The sequence below is a fragment of the Exophiala viscosa genome (genome assembly GCF_022695815.1).
Source record: "Exophiala viscosa unplaced genomic scaffold EDD37scaffold_2, whole genome shotgun sequence".
NCBI lineage: Eukaryota > Fungi > Ascomycota > Eurotiomycetes > Chaetothyriales > Herpotrichiellaceae > Exophiala > Exophiala viscosa.
The window spans coordinates 1,368,344-1,389,879 of NW_026944354.1; the positions used below are offsets into that span (position 1 = coordinate 1,368,344).

At 51.3% G+C, this 21,536-nt stretch overlaps 7 protein-coding genes across 7 annotated transcripts; 6 read left to right on the plus strand and 1 right to left on the minus strand.

Moving 5' to 3' along the window:
- The first annotated feature begins 69 nt into the window (after positions 1–69).
- EDD37DRAFT_248061 (transcription elongation factor Elf1 like-domain-containing protein) lies at positions 70–910 on the plus strand. Its single transcript, XM_062810651.1, has 3 exons — positions 70–258; positions 317–361; positions 429–910. Exons 1-3 carry the CDS (start codon positions 256–258, stop codon positions 750–752), a joined length of 372 nt encoding a protein of 123 aa, XP_062672948.1. The 5' UTR covers positions 70–255; the 3' UTR covers positions 753–910.
- Positions 911–7,094: 6,184 nt separating this feature from the next.
- On the plus strand, positions 7,095–9,502 carry EDD37DRAFT_248144 (uncharacterized protein). The gene is made up of 4 exons (XM_062810652.1): positions 7,095–7,575; positions 7,628–7,843; positions 7,896–8,028; positions 8,079–9,502. The coding sequence occupies exons 1-4, from the start codon at positions 7,323–7,325 to the stop codon at positions 9,331–9,333; spliced, it is 1,857 nt and encodes a 618-aa protein (XP_062672949.1). The 5' UTR covers positions 7,095–7,322; the 3' UTR covers positions 9,334–9,502.
- Positions 9,503–10,310: 808 nt separating this feature from the next.
- Positions 10,311–11,264, plus strand: EDD37DRAFT_248147 (50S ribosomal protein L19e). Its single transcript, XM_062810653.1, has 4 exons — positions 10,311–10,438; positions 10,502–10,771; positions 10,845–10,995; positions 11,046–11,264. Coding segments are annotated over exons 1-4 (591 nt in total). The 5' UTR covers positions 10,311–10,436; the 3' UTR covers positions 11,214–11,264.
- A 942-nt stretch (positions 11,265–12,206) lies between these two features.
- Positions 12,207–14,555, plus strand: EDD37DRAFT_561113 (uncharacterized protein; the record flags this gene model as incomplete). Its single annotated transcript, XM_062813871.1, has 2 exons — positions 12,207–12,237; positions 12,628–14,555. 2 exons carry the CDS (start codon positions 12,207–12,209, stop codon positions 14,553–14,555), a joined length of 1,959 nt encoding a protein of 652 aa, XP_062672951.1.
- Positions 14,556–14,915: 360 nt separating this feature from the next.
- On the plus strand, positions 14,916–16,416 carry EDD37DRAFT_560445 (D-3-phosphoglycerate dehydrogenase 2; the record flags this gene model as incomplete). The annotated part of the gene is made up of 2 exons (XM_062813847.1): positions 14,916–15,253; positions 15,306–16,416. The coding sequence occupies 2 exons, from the start codon at positions 14,916–14,918 to the stop codon at positions 16,414–16,416; spliced, it is 1,449 nt and encodes a 482-aa protein (XP_062672952.1).
- Positions 16,417–16,689: 273 nt separating this feature from the next.
- Positions 16,690–17,924, minus strand: EDD37DRAFT_248573 (uracil phosphoribosyltransferase). Its single transcript, XM_062810654.1, has 3 exons — positions 17,655–17,924; positions 17,073–17,603; positions 16,690–17,014 (listed from the first exon to the last, which is right to left on the minus strand). Exons 1-3 carry the CDS (start codon positions 17,816–17,818, stop codon positions 16,963–16,965), a joined length of 747 nt encoding a protein of 248 aa, XP_062672953.1. The 5' UTR covers positions 17,819–17,924; the 3' UTR covers positions 16,690–16,962.
- A 336-nt stretch (positions 17,925–18,260) lies between these two features.
- On the plus strand, positions 18,261–21,421 carry EDD37DRAFT_248671 (uncharacterized protein). The gene is made up of 2 exons (XM_062810656.1): positions 18,261–20,931; positions 20,982–21,421. Exons 1-2 carry the CDS (start codon positions 18,547–18,549, stop codon positions 21,249–21,251), a joined length of 2,655 nt encoding a protein of 884 aa, XP_062672954.1. The 5' UTR covers positions 18,261–18,546; the 3' UTR covers positions 21,252–21,421.
- The last annotated feature ends 115 nt before the right edge of the window (positions 21,422–21,536 follow it).

Below are 21,536 nucleotides of genomic sequence, written 5' to 3' on the forward strand. Positions count from 1 at the left end.
TGATTGGTTATCGATGGAGATGGGTTGATAAGGGTCATTCCACGCATATTCTTTTAGTCAACCAGAATGCGGAGACATCCTCCTACCAAACCGCAGACAACCGCAGCCTGGCGCGACACATCTCTGGTGGTCAGGACGTGCGCCGAGTTGTGTTCAACAAAGAACCTCACCTTTGATAATTCTTTCTGATCGCCTTTTCTCTCTGCCACACCTCAACTCCTTTCACATCACCAACAAATATATATCGGCGCAGAAATGGTAAATTCATCACTCGTGGAAACACCGTCTGGTCGTGTCACTGACAAATGTATCCCAGGGCAAACGCAAGAAGTCTTCAAGCAAGCCTCAAGGGCCCAAAAAGGTCAGTCCAAGTTCAAACCCGCTTTCTCCCTGCAACGCATGCTCAAGGACTGACCCTCGTGCCACAGCGTGAACCCCTCGCCGTACAATTTACATGCCTGTTCTGCAACCACGAGAAAGCGATTCAAGTAAAGCTCGACAAGAAGGCAGGCGTGGGCAATCTACACTGCAAAGTATGCGGACAGCGCTTCCAGACGGGCATCAACTACCTTTCCGCCGCCGTCGACGTGTACTCTGACTGGGTCGACGCCTGCGAGAACGTCGCGCAGGAGGCCGCTGCGCAGGACGCAGAAGATGCAAAGTTCAGCAGTTACGCTGCGGCACGTCCAACCGGGACAGGCGTGGCGGGAGGCGATGAGGAAGAAGAAGATGCGGAATTCGGCGAATACTAGCTTTGGAAACTTGGCTTTCGAGGCCTAAAGCGACACAACTTTGGCGTTTGGAACGATGAGAACTATTTGCTTGTTATCAATTGGCAGACAAAATATGGATACGCAGGGCCACGTCTGGGACGGCAGAGGCGAGGAGACTGGGATTGGGATATTATTCTGGCATATCATATGGGGTGCTTCTGACACAGTTACGAACTTGTATACTTACCTACCTTGGAATCACGAGGCGAACGAAATTTGAAGATTATTTGAACAAACAAGGTGGCCATCTCGAAATGCAGGCAGGAGCTGAAGTAACGGTCTTGCTCAAACAGATCAGACCGCGCATACCAGGTGCAGACCGAGTATGCGGAGAGCTGGATGGTTCAAACTTTGCATCTTCCCATAAGACTCTTCGTACCTGACGCCAGGGAACGTGGTAATGGGGCATAGAATGGATCCAGCGCGTGGTCGTAGTCTATAGGTGGCGTACGGCTGTCGCCATGTTGACCAGACAGACTTTCTGCCCTCGAAGCAAGTCTGCATCTCGAGATAACATAGCATCGGCCTCTTCATTGTCCCGCGGCTTTCTCCCCTGAGGAATGACAAATCCCTTGTGCGACCACACGGGCGGCAGTGACAGATTGCACACAGCAAGGGCCGACGGTAGTGACAACGAGTTCGCCAGCTGCGCCGTGTACAGTCCGCTTTGAGCTGCGATCCTGGAGCCGACAACCTGGCAAGGGCAGACAAGGCTCCGACTGGCTGATGGAGGTGGCTTCAAATAGCCTGTTCAGAAGCTGCGCCAGAAAGATGACCGACAATAGAGGACGCGAACATCAAAGGGTACAGTCAAGGGAGAAAGGACGAAAACATTGCTTCAAGGACCAGCAAGGAGTGCGAGGGAATGGCCCTTGATCAGGGCAGACAGCAAAGACTGGAATGAGGGAGACCCAGAATTGTCACCGATCATTTGTAAACAGATGAGCTCTTGGGCTTGTTGAGTGATCCACGATCGTATTAGATGGTAGCCTGATCTGGTGTTGAGGTTTGACTGTTGCCAAAACAATTCTCTGTTGTCTCAAACTCAACCATGCAATGCAAGGGAAAGGCCCGACCATCCTGCTCAGTACTTTTGGAACCAGCATCCCTTATCATCATCATGCAATTGTGATGTGCATAAGGGATGAGAAGTTCATGTCTGTACTGATGTTTTTACCGACATTGTCTTGAATGAAGCACACCCAATCGATCGTAGTGATCGAGAGTGGTCTGAAACAACACGCTCCTCAACCCTATCGGGCATCGCGGAGCACAAGAGACAAGGCATGGTAGATTGTCCAAGACAGGATGTCGCTTGCTTGTTTTTCTTTCAGCTTGCCACAGCGAAGAGCGACGACATGGTTCCACCAGTGAGCACCGCTAGTCACATATAGACTGTCCGAAGAGGATCCTCCGGAAAGTCGGTGGATGTTCGGATTCCACAGCGTACTCACTTATGTATGCAAAGGCGATCAATATGCCGCACCAACATAATGCAAGATCTTTTTAAGTCTTGCAGAAAGCTGGGGAACGCAGTGTAAAGTTCAGGTGCAATGCAATGCTATGCCATGCCGAAAGGCAAAGGCTTGAATTGGAAAATCAGTTCCGGAAACTGTTGTTTTTGCTCGTATGCGAGAAACAAAAACCAGTCCAGCCACCCCTTCCCCTCAGAAAGTCTGGAACATCGCGGACAGTGACACCCTTGATACCACGCAAGATGCTTTCGCTTCAGAACAGGAAGGTGAAAGCATGGCTAGGGAAGTCTCAACGACCACTCCATCGCTTGGATATTCACGTTCGATGTTCTAAATCCCACCAGGACAGATTCTGGTCGATCCAGCGATCCGTGTAACGCTAAAGGATGACTTGGATAACACTGATTGGGTTTGTCAGCGCCGGGGCTGGTAGACGCCTGTCAACGCGGACGTTCCCTCCACAAATCATGGATTGACAACGCAGCAAGTGTGGGATAAGAACGATGGAGTCCTGAAAAGTTGTTGAACCTATGACCACAATGACAAACCAATTAAGAATGACCATCGGGAAAGAAGCTCCCCTTTTTCTCGTTGTGCACTTTGAAAGATTGATATGGCGAGGATCTGCGTAGATGTTCCAACAACCCCGGCCTGGAAGGAAAGAGACCATGCTAGTGTTGCGAGGAACAAGGTAACAAGTCTGAGAGTTCACCGTAGGCTCGGATATGGCATGACAGCTCTAGTCGTGTCTATCAAGTCTGGGCTTTGTGCGGCCCACTTGTGGCATTTTTGGGGGCTCAAGGGATTCAGCGCGTTGCAGATCTGTCCGTCATACAGCTTCCTTATGCCCTGCAAGCTTCTAGTGGTCCAGAGATCCCGTATTGCTTCAACAGGGCCAAGTGAAGCGACATCTCATATGACATTGAAACTGGGTCATCCGCTGGTGCATTATGGGCTTGTGGGAGTGACGGCTTGGACATTTTCAATGGCAGCACGGTACGGATACTGTGTAAGCATGCAATGCAGCCTTAATCGAGCAGGTGCATTGCGTCGGGAAGACCTGCATGGCATGCACGCAAGCACATCGCTTTGAAGATCATTCACGTATCATATAGATATACGGTTCCTTCACCATAGAGAAGGTTCTCATCCACTGGTACATCGTTGCCCGTGGACTTTCATCGCCACGACGTCGACATCATTACCAGACATTCCGACTGCCATGGATATATCGTACCTGATGGAGACTCGGCGGTCGTGGGTGGATTTACGGGCGTGCCATACGGAGGCCGGAAAACTGTGAAGGTCTTTCCGTTTGCCAGGACGTGACAAAGGCCCACACAGCAGATAATGCTGATGATATAATGTTAAGGTTCTTGCTACGGTAGTCCCCGAGTCAGCACTCGCTTTAGTCGAGATAGATGAAAGCTTCTTATTCAGGGAACATTGAATTGCGAGCTCGATGCCGTAATGGGCACTGCGTGTCTTGACAACGGTCTCTCAACACCGATGGTAAGGCTGATTTTGGAATTTGTTGTATGGAATTTGAGCACGTGCGGAACGAGGTCGTATCTTTTGTGTTCGAGGCTGCAGTCGCCAGTTGGTCAATGACGCGCAGCGGGCGGGTCGAACGCTAACAGGGGCTTGCATAGCACTGTAACCTGAAACCTCTCGTTTGTGGAAGTTCCAGGTTCGCGCTTGCCAGCCACGAGCTGACATGTGTGCTCTTTCGGCTCGTCATTTGCTCAAAGGGCCCGCAAAGAGTAACCGAGAACGGCCAGACATCACGGAGCATTGTCGTGTATGAGATCCGTAACTCTTGACTCAACATGTCGCTTTTGCAATCTCCGGGCAGAGTTGTTGTGCCAGTGTTCGTCGGTTGATCCAGTTGAACGATAGATATCAGAGAAGCAAGATTTATGCACAGTGCTCGCAGATAACAGTGTGCCGGACGATTGCCGCCGTACCTCACCTTAGCGTTGAATCCAGCACTGCATCCGGCATACGGAATCACTCGAGCGACACAATCAACCCTCGTTCGGCAACGCAGAATTGACTTTCCTTATCTGACAGACGTTGGCAAAATATCGAAGAACACATTGATAATCGCAGTAACTGTAGAAAACCCCAATTGCCCCAAATTCGTAGGTGGGTGATGTGCATCGGCGGGTAAGGTGGACGGCTAGGGATGTTGGTAGCACGCCGTTCTTTCGAAGCATCGGCAAGTCAGCGACATGGAGCATGGGACCTCAGGGTGACCCAAAGACCGGGGGTCACCTAGTTCGTTGCAACTCGATCACTTCCTCCCCTCTTTCAGTGGCTGTGGCCTAGTCCGGCCTTAGTTGACCAACGCCTCCCGTGCCGAACCAAGAGCAACACCACCGGCAAAGGGTCAAAGGCATTATTGACATGAAAAGCCTGCTGATAGCCAGAAAAACTTCCGACACCGTGTTACAAGCCTTCTAGTCAGGACCGGCCGAATCACAATCAACGTCCAAGGATTTGAATGGTCCCGAATTGAGTAACATTGAAACGATAATCGCAGCAATGCAAAAACTCTGCTTGTAACATCGAGTCGGAAAGGAACGGTCACACTTGACAATCCGGGTACCGATAAGGAGTCCTATGCCAGGGAGCGGCAACCGAAGGAACGCCTGGAAGGGTTCGAAGAATTTGAATGTGCGAATGTGGTAAAGGCTCTTTCTAGAGTCCCCTTTAGGGCCTAGAGTCGAGAGACTTGAGATGGTTGGGGCTTTTTTTGGAACCTGATCGTGATAAGGCGAATGATTCTGCGACTCCATTGATAGGCAGTTCACAATGACAATGGGCGGTTCGGGGGGATGGTGGAAGCGTAGGGTTGTGCTGTCGTCTAGCCCCATATCGGCTGGCTCTTTTCTTTGATGGCTTTCTTTCCACCCAGAACTTAATTGGTGGCCATGGTTGGATGTGGGCCAGAATGCTGACTGCCAGCGGATGCGAAGGCTGGGGAGACTTCCTCAGACATCCTGTCTTTCCTCTTCCTGTCCTGACACAAAACATCATCATGTTACCTAGGCATACTCCGTACATCTGTCCGCCAGGTGCTGGAGAAAGCATCCACTTGCTCGGCCAACATCAGGCCACGCATCTGTGATGGCTGTCAAGATTCAAAAGACCCAAAATCGAGATAAGTAGAGAAGCTTCAAGATCCGAGCGGCTCCAGCTTAACCCCGCCGTGTTTGTAGCGAGAAAGAGACTCTCCCTCTCCATCCTGGCATCCTCTCAGAGCTGCTTGCGAGCTGCGCTGTGTGCTGAGCCGTTATACAACAGTATATGAGCCTGCATTGTCACAGTATATCTTGCAGTATCTTTCTCTGGCTGTTCAAGTCTGACGACTCAAAGAGTCTTATCCACGGACTCAGCCCACCTTGAAGCCTCTGTCCGCTGTCATTGTCAGAACGTCCGTGTCAAAAGTCATGCCCACGCGTCAAAGCCTATCCCGCCTCCACGATTTATTTTGCATGATATACTCCGTAGCTGCTCAACAATTGTAAGCGAGCGTCACTGATCCTGCTTTCTGGATTCTTCCTTGTTCGGTGTACAATCACAATATAGGGGTGGCCGGGAACCATCCAAAGCTGTTGTGATACGAGATGGTTCCTCCACGCGATGGCTGGGTTTACAAGTCGCTGAGCGAGTTTGTGGCCGTCAATCGTAAGCCAGGTCTTCATTGCGTGAAAGAGCCACCCCAGCCTGTACGTGCTGCGATTGGTAACTGCGTCCGGCCGTCGTGGGTCCTTTTTAGTTGGACCTTTCGTGGACCTCAACTTTGCAAGCTGCGGCACGCTGGGATCGCAGCAGCCATGGACAGTGGACGGCGGCTTGTGGATCGGCTGGATAAGGCCATGTCAAGGATGAGTCTGGTACCAATGAACGGCAGACGGTGGGTGACCAACAATCGTGTGGATGGATCGGTCGTCTTCGTTTTTTCGCCCTTGTAAAGAAAGGTGTGCCCGGGGGCCGGCCTCTTTTTTAGGCTTTGGCCTTCTTCTGCCCTCTTTTGCTCTAATGCACCAGACCTGCACACCCTCAGTCTTCCCGCTCGGCTACCAGCGCACCGTCGTCCACCTTGCATTCCTGCATCCTGCTTCTCAACCTCGTTGCACTCTTTTCTCCAGATCCCCATTGAAATCTTTCCTGCGTCCCAATCCAACTGTCACGGGCATGCTTGACTGCGCGTCATCTTGCTGCTGAGTACATGTTGTTTGAAGAACCATTCTCAGCTGTCTGGTATGTCAAAAGTCTTGCTGTCAATGCCCTTAATTCAAGCTGCAAGAGAGGAAACACCCAGGACCTCTTATTCCTGGTAGTGCGCACGTCTGACCTGTTTTGCTGTGGTCCGAACCCGCGGCATGCTTCATGTACCTGCGTCTCGAACACTCTCAATGTGGAGGTAAAAGCTAACGTCTCGCTCGCATGTTCAGTTCCCAATCAACAGACTGACGATTATCGTGGTTGCTGCTACGTGCCCTGCAAGCTCAACGAATTTCGTATATTCCTGCGAACGTCCGACTCAGCCCCCGAGACGATCTTGGTGTACCGGCCACCAACCCTTCCTAGCCGTCGAGACATACTGCATACCACCAACACTTGGTCTTCTTCATTGAAGAACGAACTGTTCGTGTGGCTCACGATTGAGAACATCAATCCAACGATAACGAGATTTTCCGCCTACTTCTGTTCCCTCTATCCGCCGGAACCAATACTTTGCTGGCTTACCGTTAGCCACCAGAATCTCCGTTGCATTGGAAATTATTGGACAGGCTGTGTCGTGGAGAGACCTTGAGACTTTCCTTCTGCTCAGGTGGCTTGGACTTCTTCCAAGAGAAGGCATACCCAGGTCGCTTGATCTAGCATATCACGCCTTGAAGCCAAGCACCACAGGTGGAATATTTGGCTGAAAGCTATCAAAAGGGAACCGCATTAAAGCTCTTTACAGAGCTGCTGTGGGGTGGTATCGTCCATTGCTTGTATCCAGCTGTGCACGAACACGATCGTTGAGCACTTGCGTGGCTTCACGTATATTCCATTCAAGATGAATCAGACGCACTCTTATATGGAGATGCATCCAGGATCCCATATTTCTTCGGGCCCGTCCCCCTATTCGCATCCGGCAACTGCTGCGCCAATGGGGCACTATCAGCAGTATCAACAACCTCCCGTGATGCCTCCTGCATCCACGCAGTACGGTCATTCTCAGCCTTACAGCAACTATGGCTATCCAAATGGCGTTACCTCGCCACAATCTGCGACAGGCCCCGTCTCTCAACCGGTTAATTCCTTGCCCGGTAAGTGCCATGTGACGATCAAGCAGTACTTCCCACTAACGTATCGTGTTAGCCATGAGCTCAATGACTCCGCACTCTTATGTGCCTCAGACTCCAACTCTACCTGCTCCCAATCAAGCCTATCCAGCCCAACAGCAGCCTTTCGACACGACTGGACAAATTGCCCCCCCTGGGGTGAAACCAAGAGTCACGGCAACGCTCTGGGAAGACGAGGGGAGTTTGTGTTTCCAGGTCGAGGCCAAAGGTGTCTGTGTCGCTCGTCGCGAGGGTATGTCTACATGATCACCTTTTTGCAATAACAAATGTTAACATCTCATCAGATAATCATTTCATCAACGGCACGAAGCTTCTCAACGTTGCTGGAATGACTAGAGGCCGGCGCGATGGCATATTGAAGTCCGAAAAGACTCGTCATGTCGTCAAGATTGGCCCGATGCACCTCAAGGGAGTTTGGTATGTCGCATTTGTCTGTGCTCGAAAACAGCCTTGCTAATTGTATGCAGGATTCCTTTTGAGCGAGCTCTGGATTTTGCAAATAAGGAAAAGATCACCGATCTTTTGTATCCACTCTTTGTACACAATATCGGTGGGCTTCTGTATAATCCGGAGAATGCTCCTCGGACCAACAGCTTGCAAACCACGGCAGAGCAGCGTCGTCGCATGGATAGCGTGGATTCGGGGCGCGCGCCTCAGTCCGGTCAGACACCAGCGCTCCAACATCATAATACTATGCCGGGGTCTGGTCAGGCACCACCCACACCTCAATCCATCGTCCCGCATCCAAATGCTGGACGTCCGGGGATCGATCGGGCGCACACTTTTCCGACACCCCCGACTAGTGCATCGAGCGTGTTGGGCATGGGGAATCAAGGCAGTTCGTATGATTGGGGGAACCAGAACGCTCCAAATGGGCCAAGTGGAGGTCAACCTCTTTCGATAGATACAGGCATTAATGCACTGTCGATGCCGACCACGCCTGCCACGACTCCTCCTGGGAACGGAGGTCAGGGGATGCACTCTTACTCTGGCCAACCAGGCTATGAATCCAAACATTACTACAGCACGACTCCAAGCTCTCAGACTGGGTATGCGCAGCAACCAGATGGTACTCGCTATGGCCAAGGAATGCAATCCGCTGGGTACGGCAAAAGCGACATGGGTCCGCCACTAGGCCCAGGCAACGGTACAGGACCGGATGGCCGCGACCCCAAGACCGAAGCATATGCTTCACATGCGCATGGTTCCCAACACGAAAGCGATCATCCCGACAGTGGTTACATGAGTGCGAATGCTGGCGCGTATGGTTCTAATCGCGGTCAATATGCTTATGGGGGCGTCGGTGAGCACCCACACATGTCGCCTGAGCAGATCACTGGCTCTCCAACTCATCAAACTGGTTCCGGTCATGCAACCCCAAGAACGCTGCCTTCAGGCCAACCACAGTGGGCTTCAGAATATCATACACCGCCTCGCGGTCCGAGTTCGAGCAATGTCTATAATGTGATCGGTCATGATCGGACTCCACAAGGTGGCCCGGTTGATACTTACGGTAACCCGCAATATTCGAGCGGTCATCCCGGAGGACTGTCATCCGTGAAGAGAGGGCGAGAAGACGACGATCAAGGACGACCAGGAAGCCGCGATTATGACGGGTACGAGTCCAAGCGACGCAAGATGGGACACCAAGACTTTGGCATGCCACTGCCACTGAACCCTCCCTCACATATGCAAGCCATCAAAACTGGTGGACAGCGGTAGGACAGCAGTAGAGTTCCACCAGTTCTCTCGTTTGGATGGGTCTTGTCACGGCGATCTCAGATCTGGCGCCGAAAAGGATGGCTCGCAGACTGCGATCGACTCGGAATCCGAGGTTATGCCTCATCACGACACGATTCGAAAAAGCGATTACGAACTTAACGACGGCCAGTGGGCCACAAAAAAGATCAAAGACTAACGAACGGAACAACAAGCGTGCATTGTTTGCTCTCCGACATTTAACGACCTTTTAACGACACGACTTTCCTTTCTTGCAGCGTCTTGGAAACGGCGAAACGATGAACATGGTGTGGCCTTTTTAGGTCAGATCATTTGGTAGATGAAACGTTCTTTTTCTTTGCTGTGTATGAGGGAACGATATACGTGTGGATGGATTATGATTTGGGACGAAACGGCTATGACTGTCAGTTGCCTTCGTGATGTGAATCTTGGCTGCGGGATTCGAGAGCAAGACCACGCACGCTTCTTGGGCCCCTTGAGAAGGACTTGCGGCTCTGAATTCAGTTCAACTCGATTGTGTGGGATCGAAGTGAGAACATGTCTCAGGGCCAGCAAAAAGAATGGGTGGCCGGCAAAAGGGTGGCTCTCATTTCCCTAATCGTGAAAACCCCCCGCTGATGACTTGTCAAATACAAATAAAAGCGCTCACTCCTAATTGCTTGTTGTCTGTTAATGTTCTTCTCGTAGGGCGATGGCCGTCACAACTGCTGAGTGCTGGTACGAATGGGTGTAATGGAGAAAAATTGAGGGCATGCCCAATAAAGAAATCCAACCTTGTGAGATTTTCTCCCAGAAGCTTTGAAATTTGGCTGCCACTGTGATAGCAAAGCATCAGATATCCAGTTATTAGATGTGACACCTTCTGAGCACGAAGGGCTTGACTCCTAACTTATCTGAGAGCTTCAAGTACATGTGAAGTCGAGCATTACATGAGGTGGTTGAGCCTCGCAAGTGAGGCGAAACCTGATTGGCCCCCTCTTCGCCAAGACATCCTTTGGGATTTTAGCCCACCACTTGATTCTGCAATTCAGTTCAGGTCCTTTCATCATTGAACAGCACCTCACGGCATCAATCATTGCGGCAAGATGTAGGTTTTCCATCCTCAACCACATATATCGAGGAAACAGTTGGATTGACGATTGCATTCTAGGACCAACCTCCGCACTCAGAAGCGCCTTGCGGCCGCTGTCGTCGGCTGCGGCAAGCGCAAGATCTGGCTCGACCCTAATGAAGCCAACGAAATCTCCAACGCCAACTCCCGGCAGACGATCCGAAAGCTGGTCAGCGATGGCCTCATCATCCGCAAGCCCGTTGCCATGCACTCCCGATCTCGTGCCCGAGAATTGAATGCCGCAAGAAGAATCGGCCGTCACCGAGGTTTCGGTAAGAGGAAGGGTACTGCGGACGCCAGAATGCCAAGGTATGAAACTATCTAAAAACAAGGCCCATGGTGGGCAGTCAAGGACATTTCACTGACGGATATTGGATTATAGCCAAGTTCTATGGATGAGACGTCTGCGTGTTCTCCGCCGCCTTTTGGCCAAGTACCGAGCTGCTGGCAAGATCGATAAGCACCTGTACCACGAACTCTACCAGCTCAGCAAGGGTAACACCTTCAAGCACAAGCGTGCTTTGGTTGAACACGTAAGAGATACGATGCTGAATACCCCTCGAACATCAACTGACTATCGCAGATTCACAAGGCCAAGGCCGAGAAGCAACGTGAGCGTATCCTCAAGGAAGAGATGGACGCCAAGCGTGCGAAGACGAAGGCTGCCCGTGAACGACGACAAGAAAGAATCCAGACCAAGAGAACTGCCATGGCTGGTGAGGCCGAGGAGGAACCTACTAAGGAGGAATAGAGGAGAAGTACGTCGGTCAATATCTGTGATTTGGCGGCAAATTCATCTTCGACGAGCATGTCATGGGACGATACCAACCATGTGCCGCGCGGTTGAGGTCTTTAGACATGGACAGATTCTCTGCATTTGCAAGATATGTGGCAATGGCCGCATATGGTCTTCATAGACACCGGCAGAGTTTGCGACGAGGTTGGTTGTGGTTTCAGTAGGCGCAATGACAAACAAACAATGATCAAACTGCATGATAGAATCTGCTTCGCCAGTGTCTCTAGACTAGCCGGTCTCGAGCTCCCAGATAGGAGCATATTAAGCTGTGAAAAAGAGCATGCCACATTGCCGTCATGGCAGGTCCGAGTCAGGAGTCTTCTTCTGACACGGCTTATCACGTCCAGGTCATTAAAGCACTGACAATGGCCTTTGTCTCTCTACGACACTACACAATGCTCTACGGACTCGTTGCAACGTCGCCAGCGATGCTTTGGGCTGACACCAGCTAGGCTCTGGCCTTGTACGAGATACGTTGATCTCAGACGTATAGGCGGGGTTCCTCGTGCATAGGGCTACTGCAGGTATGAATAGTGCGTGTGACAGAACGTGATGCAGAAAAATATACCCTACGCAACACCCACCTCGTCTCTAGCCTTGAGCGCCCAGCATATCTCCACCTCTTCTGCACAGAAACGAGCGAAGAGAGCACTTTTGTCCCTGCTCCTCCAAGCCAGTTCCAACATGAGGTGAGGAGGAGTCGCGATCTTATATTTGACTGTTTGTCCACCTCCGCGGCAGTGCACGGCAAGGTCACGCGCTTGTCTTGTTTGCACCACCAGTTCGATGCACGAAACAGCAGAAGGATATCTTTTGTCCGAAAGTCACTACCTCACGGTCGTTTTGTATCACGACTCGATTGTCTTTGAGTGTTCGCAACAAGTGGCAGGAACTGGAAGCGGTCCGGAAATCGTCCATATTCCTTAGACATACTGGCGATTGACCGCCATGTTCGGTATGAACCTCTGGGGCAGTGTTGGTAAGTCCAGAGTCTGTCCTATCATCAGCGTCAATGTCCTTCCCATTACCCAGCACACTTTGTTGCCGTGCCCAGATCGAACACTTCAATCCAGGACAGCAAAACCGAACGATGAGTTCGCCAGGAGCCGCAACAATTCAACTCGTATCATACTGAATACAGATACTCTGGCAACGAGTGAGTACGTAGGAAGCGGGCGTCCTTCTCACTCCGAATATGGACGTCTCACAGGCGCTTGACGCAAATTCTGCCAATATGTACACGGCGCCGCACTAAGTTATGATGCCATTTCCTACCACGAACTTCGCTGGGGAGTTTTTATGCTCTCCTCTTCGAGGTTTTCTATTGCAAACCATCCAAAAGAAGTCCGCTAATTAGCATCTACGCCAGCCCCAGGAGGAGCTTCTCTTACCGACAAGGAGCGCAATCCGCCGCCCAGGCCAATACCTCTCGAATTTCCAAGCTACGTCCCATTCAAATGTGGCAGTCCACTAGATACTCACCATATGGAGTCCCTTTCCAAGCACATTCTATCAGTTCGCAGACCACTCGACATTCAGGATTCTCACCTTGCACAATTGAACATTGAGCTGAGGCAGAATGTGCAACTAGAGGATATGATCCCGGACGATGGGTTCAAATCCCGACCATTTTTATTCGACGCCGACTTGACCTCAATGCTCAACGAACTTGGTATCGAGAATGAAGATGCATACCGAGAGATCCTACGACTACCGCCCCTAGAGGGCCGAAAGAAACCTCGATTAGCATACTCAAGAAACTTTTATGCCAGTCTGGAAGACATGTGTCGGTACTGGGATGACAGCAAAGACAACTACTATGAGGTGGAATCAACAGAGGCCGAAGACTCCACCAGCAAAGATACCACCAGCCAAGATACCACCAGCCAAGGAGAGAAGAAACAACTTGGAGGACGGCATGCTCCAGTGAAAGATGCTCGTCAAGAAATTCAGACAAATGTCGCTCAGCCGCCGGTCATGACGGAAAATGCAGTTGGGGACACTATTCAACTGACCGCAGAAACAATCGAAATTCCAACGCGTTCCAAGATGAAGCAGGTATACAAGGGTGTCCGACTCGGCAACGGTGAGCAAATGAGCCCCGGTACAAGAGTGGCAGCTATCAGAAACCTCCTGAAAATGGCCGTTCACAAGTTCAATTGCCGTGACTATGATGTCCAGCCAAGGGAGCGGTTGAGGATAGGGAAGATCAACCTTCCTTCCACATATTACAACTTCTGCGTGGCAAGAACGCCTTCTGATATCAAGCTTGCGAGAGCGAGAATGGTTGAGGGACCACTACTGGGTGTGCACTGCAGGACTGAGGTCAGGTTCAAGTCCAGAGACGGCCTACTTGAACCGAGCAGCGATTTCGTTGGCGAGAAATACGATCTCTTCAGAGAAGTCAGCGGTTTGCTGATGCTTGCGCAGCAGCGTGCTCGGGAAGGGCAAACACCTTCCAACGAACCCACGCCTGAACAGTGGTGGGCAATCAAGAGTCGATGGGGTGGCGGCCCTACCAAGTGGGGACAACTTAGTACTGAAGTTTTTGAAGATGACGACCCTGGTTGGAGTCCAGAAGAGCGGCGCCTGCAGCTGGAAAAGCGTGAAAGAGAGGAAGAAGAGAGGCAGAGAGGGGATCTGCCCACCGCAACTGATCTGAATAATCTCAAACCAGAGGATTTGATCGCAACGAAGCTTGCCGCAAGCAACGACCGGCCGAAGAAGAAAAACAAGATTGATGGCGAGAACAACAACAGCAACCACAACAAAGACCGAACGGAGTACAAAGATGGGAGAAGGCTAATGTACACGCCGCCACTCCGGCGGAAGTGGTATCAAGAATGGGTGAATGTCCGACCTAACTCGCTTACCTGGGACGAGAAGATCATCTATAAAAGAATGGGTATGCCAGATCCGCGGGAAGGCTGGGACGACGTGTACATGATCTCGGGAGCCAATCATCATGCATGTATAGTGAAGTTGACTGTGCACAAGAACTATCTCGAGTGGCTGGAAACAGGCGCCGTCAAGCAGGATGCCTTGACTCGAACGCGGCAAGACGTGGATCCAGCGTCCATGGTCAGAGAAGACCATATTCTCTACATGAGTCGGAGTCGGTGGTACGATCTTTTTGACACTGAGCAGAGGATGAACCTGTTGACGGGGATCTGGAGAGTCCTGTCTTGGATCAACCGGGACGGAATACCAAAGGCAGAGTACGACAAGAGGGAGGGGTTGAGAAAGCAGGAGCAGCAACAAGAGCAACCCCAACTGCCTCAAGCGATGATCACATAGAACACCATATGAGGTGCTTAGCATACGACTGCATTAGCGTGATGAAGTTACGGCAGACAATGATGGGACTGGGTTTGGCAGGAAAGGAATAGATTCAATTCATTCAGCACCTTTTTGAAGGGTGAACTACCTGGTACCCACACGTCGAGGTACTTTCAGCCCCTGACAGCCTTGCACGTGACGAGTCAGAAGATTCGGAATCATCGGCACGTCATTAAAAAATTATTGCAAGGCTGCGTCCGATCGTGTATATCGCGGGGATTTCGTGATCGACTTTTCCTGCGCCCAGAAGAGTCATCCACCAGTACAACCTCCATCTACCCTACCACTTCGTCTGATACACTCGTACTGTCGGACACGATGCCTTCCTCAACACTCACACAGAACATCAAGATCCAGTCCAATGGCGACAACCGTCTCCGTCGAGAAGTCTCTCGGAGCCTGTCCATATCCACGTCCCCTCATGAGACATTCCACCAGCGAACGATCTCTGGTACCGAGGGCACTTCACCCACTTTGACAAGAGCGAAGACGGGGGCCGCCCCCAAGCATCTGAAACCGTTCAGAGAACAAGACATCAAGATCCTACTACTGGAAAATGTCAACCAGACGGGACGAGACATCCTGCAAGGTCAAGGGTATCAAGTCGAGTTCATGAAGGCCTCGTTACCCGAGGACCAACTCATTGAGAAGATCAAGTGAATGACCCAATTCACCTTCCTCCTTGGCATTTCTGACAGTGTGATACAGGGACGTCCACGTCATCGGCATTCGCAGCAAGACGAAACTCACGGCCCGCGTCCTCTCGGCAGCAAAGAACCTCATAGTGATAGGATGTTTCTGCATCGGCACGAACCAGGTGGACCTCAAGTACGCGGCCGAGCACGGCATTTGTGTCTTCAACTCCCCCTTCTCGAATTCTCGCAGTGTGGCGGAACTAGTCATCGGCGAGATCATCGTGCTAGCCCGCCAACTGGGCGACCGTAGCAACGAGATGCACCAGGGCACATGGAACAAAGTGAGCACCAAGTGCTGGGAAATCCGAGGCAAGACGTTGGGTATCATCGGGTACGGACACATCGGGTCGCAATTGTCGGTGCTCGCCGAGTCCATGGGCATGGACGTGATATACTACGACGTGGTCAACCTCATGGGCATGGGCAATGCAAGACAAGTGTCGAGTCTAGAACAGTTTTTGAGCACAGCCGACTTCGTGACGTGCCATGTCCCTGAGCTGCCGGAGACGATGGACCTGATCAGCACGAAAGAGTTCGAGGCCATGAAGCAAGGAAGTTATCTGATCAATGCTTCGAGAGGGTCAGTGATTGACATCCCCGCACTCATCGACGCCATGCGCAGCGGCAAGGTCGCAGGGGCCGCGCTAGATGTTTACCCTGCCGAACCGGCGGGTAACGGCGACTACTTCAACAACGAACTCAATTCGTGGGCTAAGGATTTGAGGAGCTTGAAGAATCTGGTGCTGACGCCGCATATCGGCGGGTCGACCGAAGAGGCCCAGTCGGCGATTGGCGCCGAGGTCGCTGAGAGCCTGGTCCGGTACGTCAACGAGGGTGTCACCGTCGGCGCCGTCAACATGCCTGAGGTCACGCTAAGAAGCTTGACCATGGATGAGCCGAACCACGCGCGTGTCATTTTCATTCATCAGAACGTTCCGGGTGTGCTGCGTCGCGTTAACGCCGTGCTCGGTGATCATAACGTCGACAAGCAGATGACTGATTCGCGTGGTGATGTTGCGTATTTGATGGCCGATATCAGCAACGTCAGCGAATCTGAGATTGCGGAGTTATATCGCGAGTTGGAGAGCTTGAAAGAGAAGATCGTCACGAGAGTCTTGTACTAGATCTTAATTCTTCGTATTGATGGGCGTCGGAAGAACTGTGCATAGCGGCATTCAACAGCAGAGTCGCCTGGCGTTTTGACTTTTGAAGGGCGAGCGAGTCGGTCGGTAAGACATATATACAACGGGCGGTTTTCAACAGCACTAAAAAGGGGGGGACTGATAAACATCGAATGATGGCAAAAGATATCCACGGCGAAGACTCAGGAATGTGGCTTCAAGAGCTTCTTTGCAGATAATTATTTGCGCCTTGTCCTGTCCGTTGAGCTGATTTCCAAACCGTGCTTGTGCCGGTGTAGGCCGGCGAACTGCTAGAGAATTGACTCTCACATATGTCCAAAATACCGAAAACAAGCCCACGATTCTCTACTGTGCATTCTGGAGCCTTCTGTACCATCTGCTGGGTTCTGGTCCTGGCCCTTGTTGGATAGTGGGGTTCAATCAAGCTGAGTACGATGCTCATGATTGTCCATGTCTTTGCTGGATGGCGAATCTTGCACCCATCAGATCCTGCGAAATCTCCTTCCGGCGACATGATCAAATTGCCCTCTATACGGTGTAGTAACGATCACCAAAGTCACCCAGACCGGGCACAATGTAGCTATAGCCTGGTTAGCTAGTCATCCCAGGAGAGGCGGACGAGAACGGCGGGTACTTACTTGTGCTCATCGAGCCCTTGATCCACAAAGGCTGTAATGACCCTCACCTTAGGCACATGTTCTGCAAAGTTCTCGATGCCCTCTGGACTGGCAATCAAGTTCAGGAACAATATCCGGTCCTCGGGCACACCATGGTCCTTTAGCACCTCGACTGCCATGATAGCACTGCCGCCAGTGGCCAGCATGGGATCAAGAAGCAAGACCCATCGGTTTGCAATGTCTGGAGGGAGTTTCTCGTAGAAGAGCTTCGGTTTGCTGGTCTCCTCATTCCTCTGAATGAGAATCTTTCCAATCCTAACGGAACGACAGCATTCTCGTAGTCCTTCTTCCATTGACTCGCCGGCTCTCATTATTGACACACCGCAGATCTTGCCTTCGAACTTGACTCCCACATAGTCCTTACCCACAGGAGATGTGACAGTGTGTGTAACGACGGGGAGGTGGTTCAGACCTTCTTCGACCAAGAGTCTGATGATTCGGTTTGAGTAGAATATGAAATCGGCTCGCTCGGTGTGCTTGTCACGAATCATGCTTAGAAAAGGTGATCAGCTTCTAGTCAGGCATTCGGAGGTCGTGACTTACGTGAGTAGAGCGATGAGCTGTGGTGTTTGTTCCAGCACATGGACATTCTCGTGGGGCACTTCTCTCGAGACGGTTGCGGTTGGCTTTTCCTCCGCAGGTCGATAAGATGGGCCGACGCCCAGGGCCGGTGATTGAACACCATTGGCACGCGGGGCTGTGGGCATCGTTGAAGGTAGTGATTAAAAGCTATGAGCAGTGAGGCAAGGGGGATAGCTGCTCGCGTGACAGCGGATGGAGTGCTCAGCCCAGGTATCCCCCCAGAGGCTGCTGGTGGAATGAATCTCGTATGCTGCTAAACTCGGGTGATCGCAGAAGAAACCCTGATCTGTGTTGGATCGGCTGTTGTCCGTAGATCCTACACTCCAATGTGCACAATCTAGTATGGTTTGGTGTCTTCAAACACTTGCAAGTGAAGTAGAGTCGAGGAATTGTCGAGTACAAAGTTCCAGTTCACCGCAGTGGGGTTTGCAGGCACATGTAAAACTGCGGGCAGTAGCAAAAGAAACGTTTCAGGGCACGGCCCAAGCCTAGAAGCAGGAGCGGCAACTGCATCCCCGCAGCTCTTCAATTGCTCGTAAAACTGTCCCTGGGCGGCATTTGCATTTGTTTACGACTTGCATCACTGTGCATATGTGGATCAGGAAACCCTGCCAGCATTTCTCCCTCAAACTGCGCTGTCACCAACGACTTCCTGAATCTCATCACATCGTAAAGACATTCCCATCGACTCCAGGTTGTCGTCGCCGACCACATCGGAATCAGCTGAATAGAAGATGACGAACACGGCGCATGTTACGGACTGTCGCGCATGCAGCAGCATTGAAGCCAGTGAATGATCACGAACATCAACGAATGCGACTAGGTTTAGCCGCTACCTCTCTCGAGAAGCACGATGGAGATTCCCGCAGCGCGTCGCAGACCGAACACCTACGGCAAAGGTGCGCGAAAGGTCCTGGTCCATGATCTCTTCGACGTTGGGACACTGTCGTCCTTCAGACCAGTGGAGCGAACGGCAACGCCGACGGTGTCACTCGACCATAGACACCATGTGCAAGATGCCGACAATACCCTACCCCGATTACAAGCACAGAAATCGGTTCTGTTTTCTGGGAGGGAACACTCAAATGAACACGCTTCATCAAAACAACCCATGGCTCGAAGTTCGTCTCCGAGTGGAACGAGTAACACATCTGTATTCGATGTCAAATCGGACGATGAACAGTCCACCAAGCCAATGGTGAAGAGACCGCTCAAGAAAAGAAAGGTGACGCCTGTGGTGACGGATCTCGAACCAGCCATGACCAGGGTTCACCTGGGACATGAACGAGAAGTGAGCAATACATCCGATGTGGATGTGATGAAAAAGAAGCCACAGGCTACGACTGTTGGGGGGCTTCGAAACCCTCGATTGCAATCTCGGAGTAACACGAACACATTGGTCAATGGGGCTTCGAATCAGAAGCTGGTGAAATTGCAGAAGACTACCAACATTCTTAAGAAGCGGGAAGACACCACTCTACCGATGATCAATAAGAGCGCCACAGTGGTCACAGCACCCTCGAAGGCACTTCGAATGAGTGATGGCTCATCCGTCCATATGTCAGACGAATCCGACGCTTCTCAACTATCACGTCAAAGTACGCCAAAGAGAAAACGAGTCGCACCAGAACAGGATACATATGACATGCCCAGTCCTTCTCAATTGCAGATCAGACCTCTCAAACTGACAACCGATAATATCACTGAGAGCTCACTAAATTCCTCTTCAGATGAGGAGATGACAGAGCCAAGTCCCATTGTGCCGAATCCATCAAGGGGTCGGACCAGGCTCATTGACAGACTGGATGCTCCTCCATCGCGAAGTATAGAGAGGACTGCTTCGAGACCTACTCTCGGCCGATCAGTCAGTGGCAGTAAGTCCCCTCGCAAGACGCAAGCCGAAATTCAGAAACCGCCGCCCGTTGTGCCAAACATAGGGCCACCGGCACGTCAACGTGCAACCTACGCAAGACAACGCTCTCATCTGAGTGACATGGTCGATAGTCTCGAGGCAACCGCAAACAGTGGGCCTTCATCACAGCAGAGCTTTTCTCAACCCATGTCTTTTACCGCTATTTCGTCACAGCTCGAATTGGAGAACGATGACAGTGACGACGCGGAGACATTCAGTCAAATCAAAAGCATACATGAACTGCGGCGGGGAGGTGCCATCAGCAAGTTCGATCTCGATATACAGTCTATGCTGGAGGATGTCGAATCAGACCCAAAGTCATTGCGCATTCCGGGCCTATTGCAATTGAGTGGCAGGCTGAAGGATCCTGCATTCTCTCGACATTTCCAGGAGTCAAGTAACCTTCAGCGCTTTGCAGATTGTGCGAAACATGACTTGGACAAGGTTAGCGCAGTATTGATCGTCCAGATCTTCCAGAGTCTGGTATCTGGCGGCCAATGCTCTCCGAAGACCCTGCTGCAAATCCTGAGTGGTCTCTATCGTCTATCTCCAGATCTCTGCTCGGAGACAAGACCACTTTCCAAACTCGCAAAGGATCGCAGCGAAAACCTCACCAAAGCCCTTGTTAGAGACGTCGCGGACCTTCATGAAAGACAGTTGGAAATCAGTGGGCAGGGGCAGGGCGCTGCGAGCCTTCTGTTCCTCGGGGTAATTAACAACACGCTGCGGACTCTGATCAGGCTCGAAGAATCCATTCCACCGATGCCTCGAGCATTGCTGAAGGAGATTCTTGCGAGCTTCAACCGTAAGCAGGCGGATATGCTGGTAGCGAGCGCTAATATTGAAGGACTCGAAAGTCTTCAAGTTCTGCTGTCGTTGTTGGAGATTGCTTGCGCAAATCATGAGTTGACTGAACCTACCTTGTCGATGTCCCGCATCTCCATCCTCGGGCAAAGCATAGCTGGAGTCATGACAGTGGCACGTCAAGCTCGACCTGAGATACAACATTCATGTCTCCGGCTTATCGTCAGCTTAAGCAACAATCAGCCCAGAGTATGTGAAGCAATGGCCGATGGGCAACTCATAGCGACTGTGTTTCAAGTCGTTGATGATCATTTCCTGACACTAGCGGCATTGGCGGCCATGGAGAAGGAATTTGATAATGCACAGCTCGAATCCATCATTCTAGCTGTCGGCTGTCTACTCAACCTTGCCGAATGCGCAGACGCAGCGCGAGAAAGGATCCTGGCGAAGGAGACGAATGGGAGAAGCTTAATTGACCGGTTGATCGACATTTTTAACGGCCATGTCGACCAAACGTCCGAGGTATGTTGACTTGACACGGCTTGGAGCGAACAAAATATTAACAGATGCAGGCATTGACCATCGACCAAAGCCAGATTCTAGTAGCCTTTGGCTATATTTCCGCCTTGCTGTGCACTTTATGCCTCAACACGAGAGCATGCAAGCATATATCAGACCATATCAGGGGCGATGGCCTGTCACAACTATTCAGTGCGGCAAATACCTTCCTCGACCATTTACGAACTGTCGAAGAGGCTCTTGGGGACGACGGAGGTTCTTCCTCAGGATTTACAGCACGATTCTCCGCGGTTCTGGATGCGCTGAAGCAGCAGAATGACTAGACCGGATGGGTGACTAGGTTTCACGAAGTCATTTACCAACAACCGCGACAATGGTGGGCGACTCGACGGTGCAGTTAGAGCGCGCCTGCCAGAAGCACCACCACATCTTCCTCAACTACAAGACGATTGAAGAAGGCGATACGGTCACTATCTGGCCAACGAAGACAATGATCAGCTGGGAAGACATCAGTCTTGGAAAGTGTTTGGAGTCGGAAAGAAGAGTTGCATATTCAAAATGATACCCCCGACATTTCTTGCTAGATATGAAATCGACTGAACGATGAA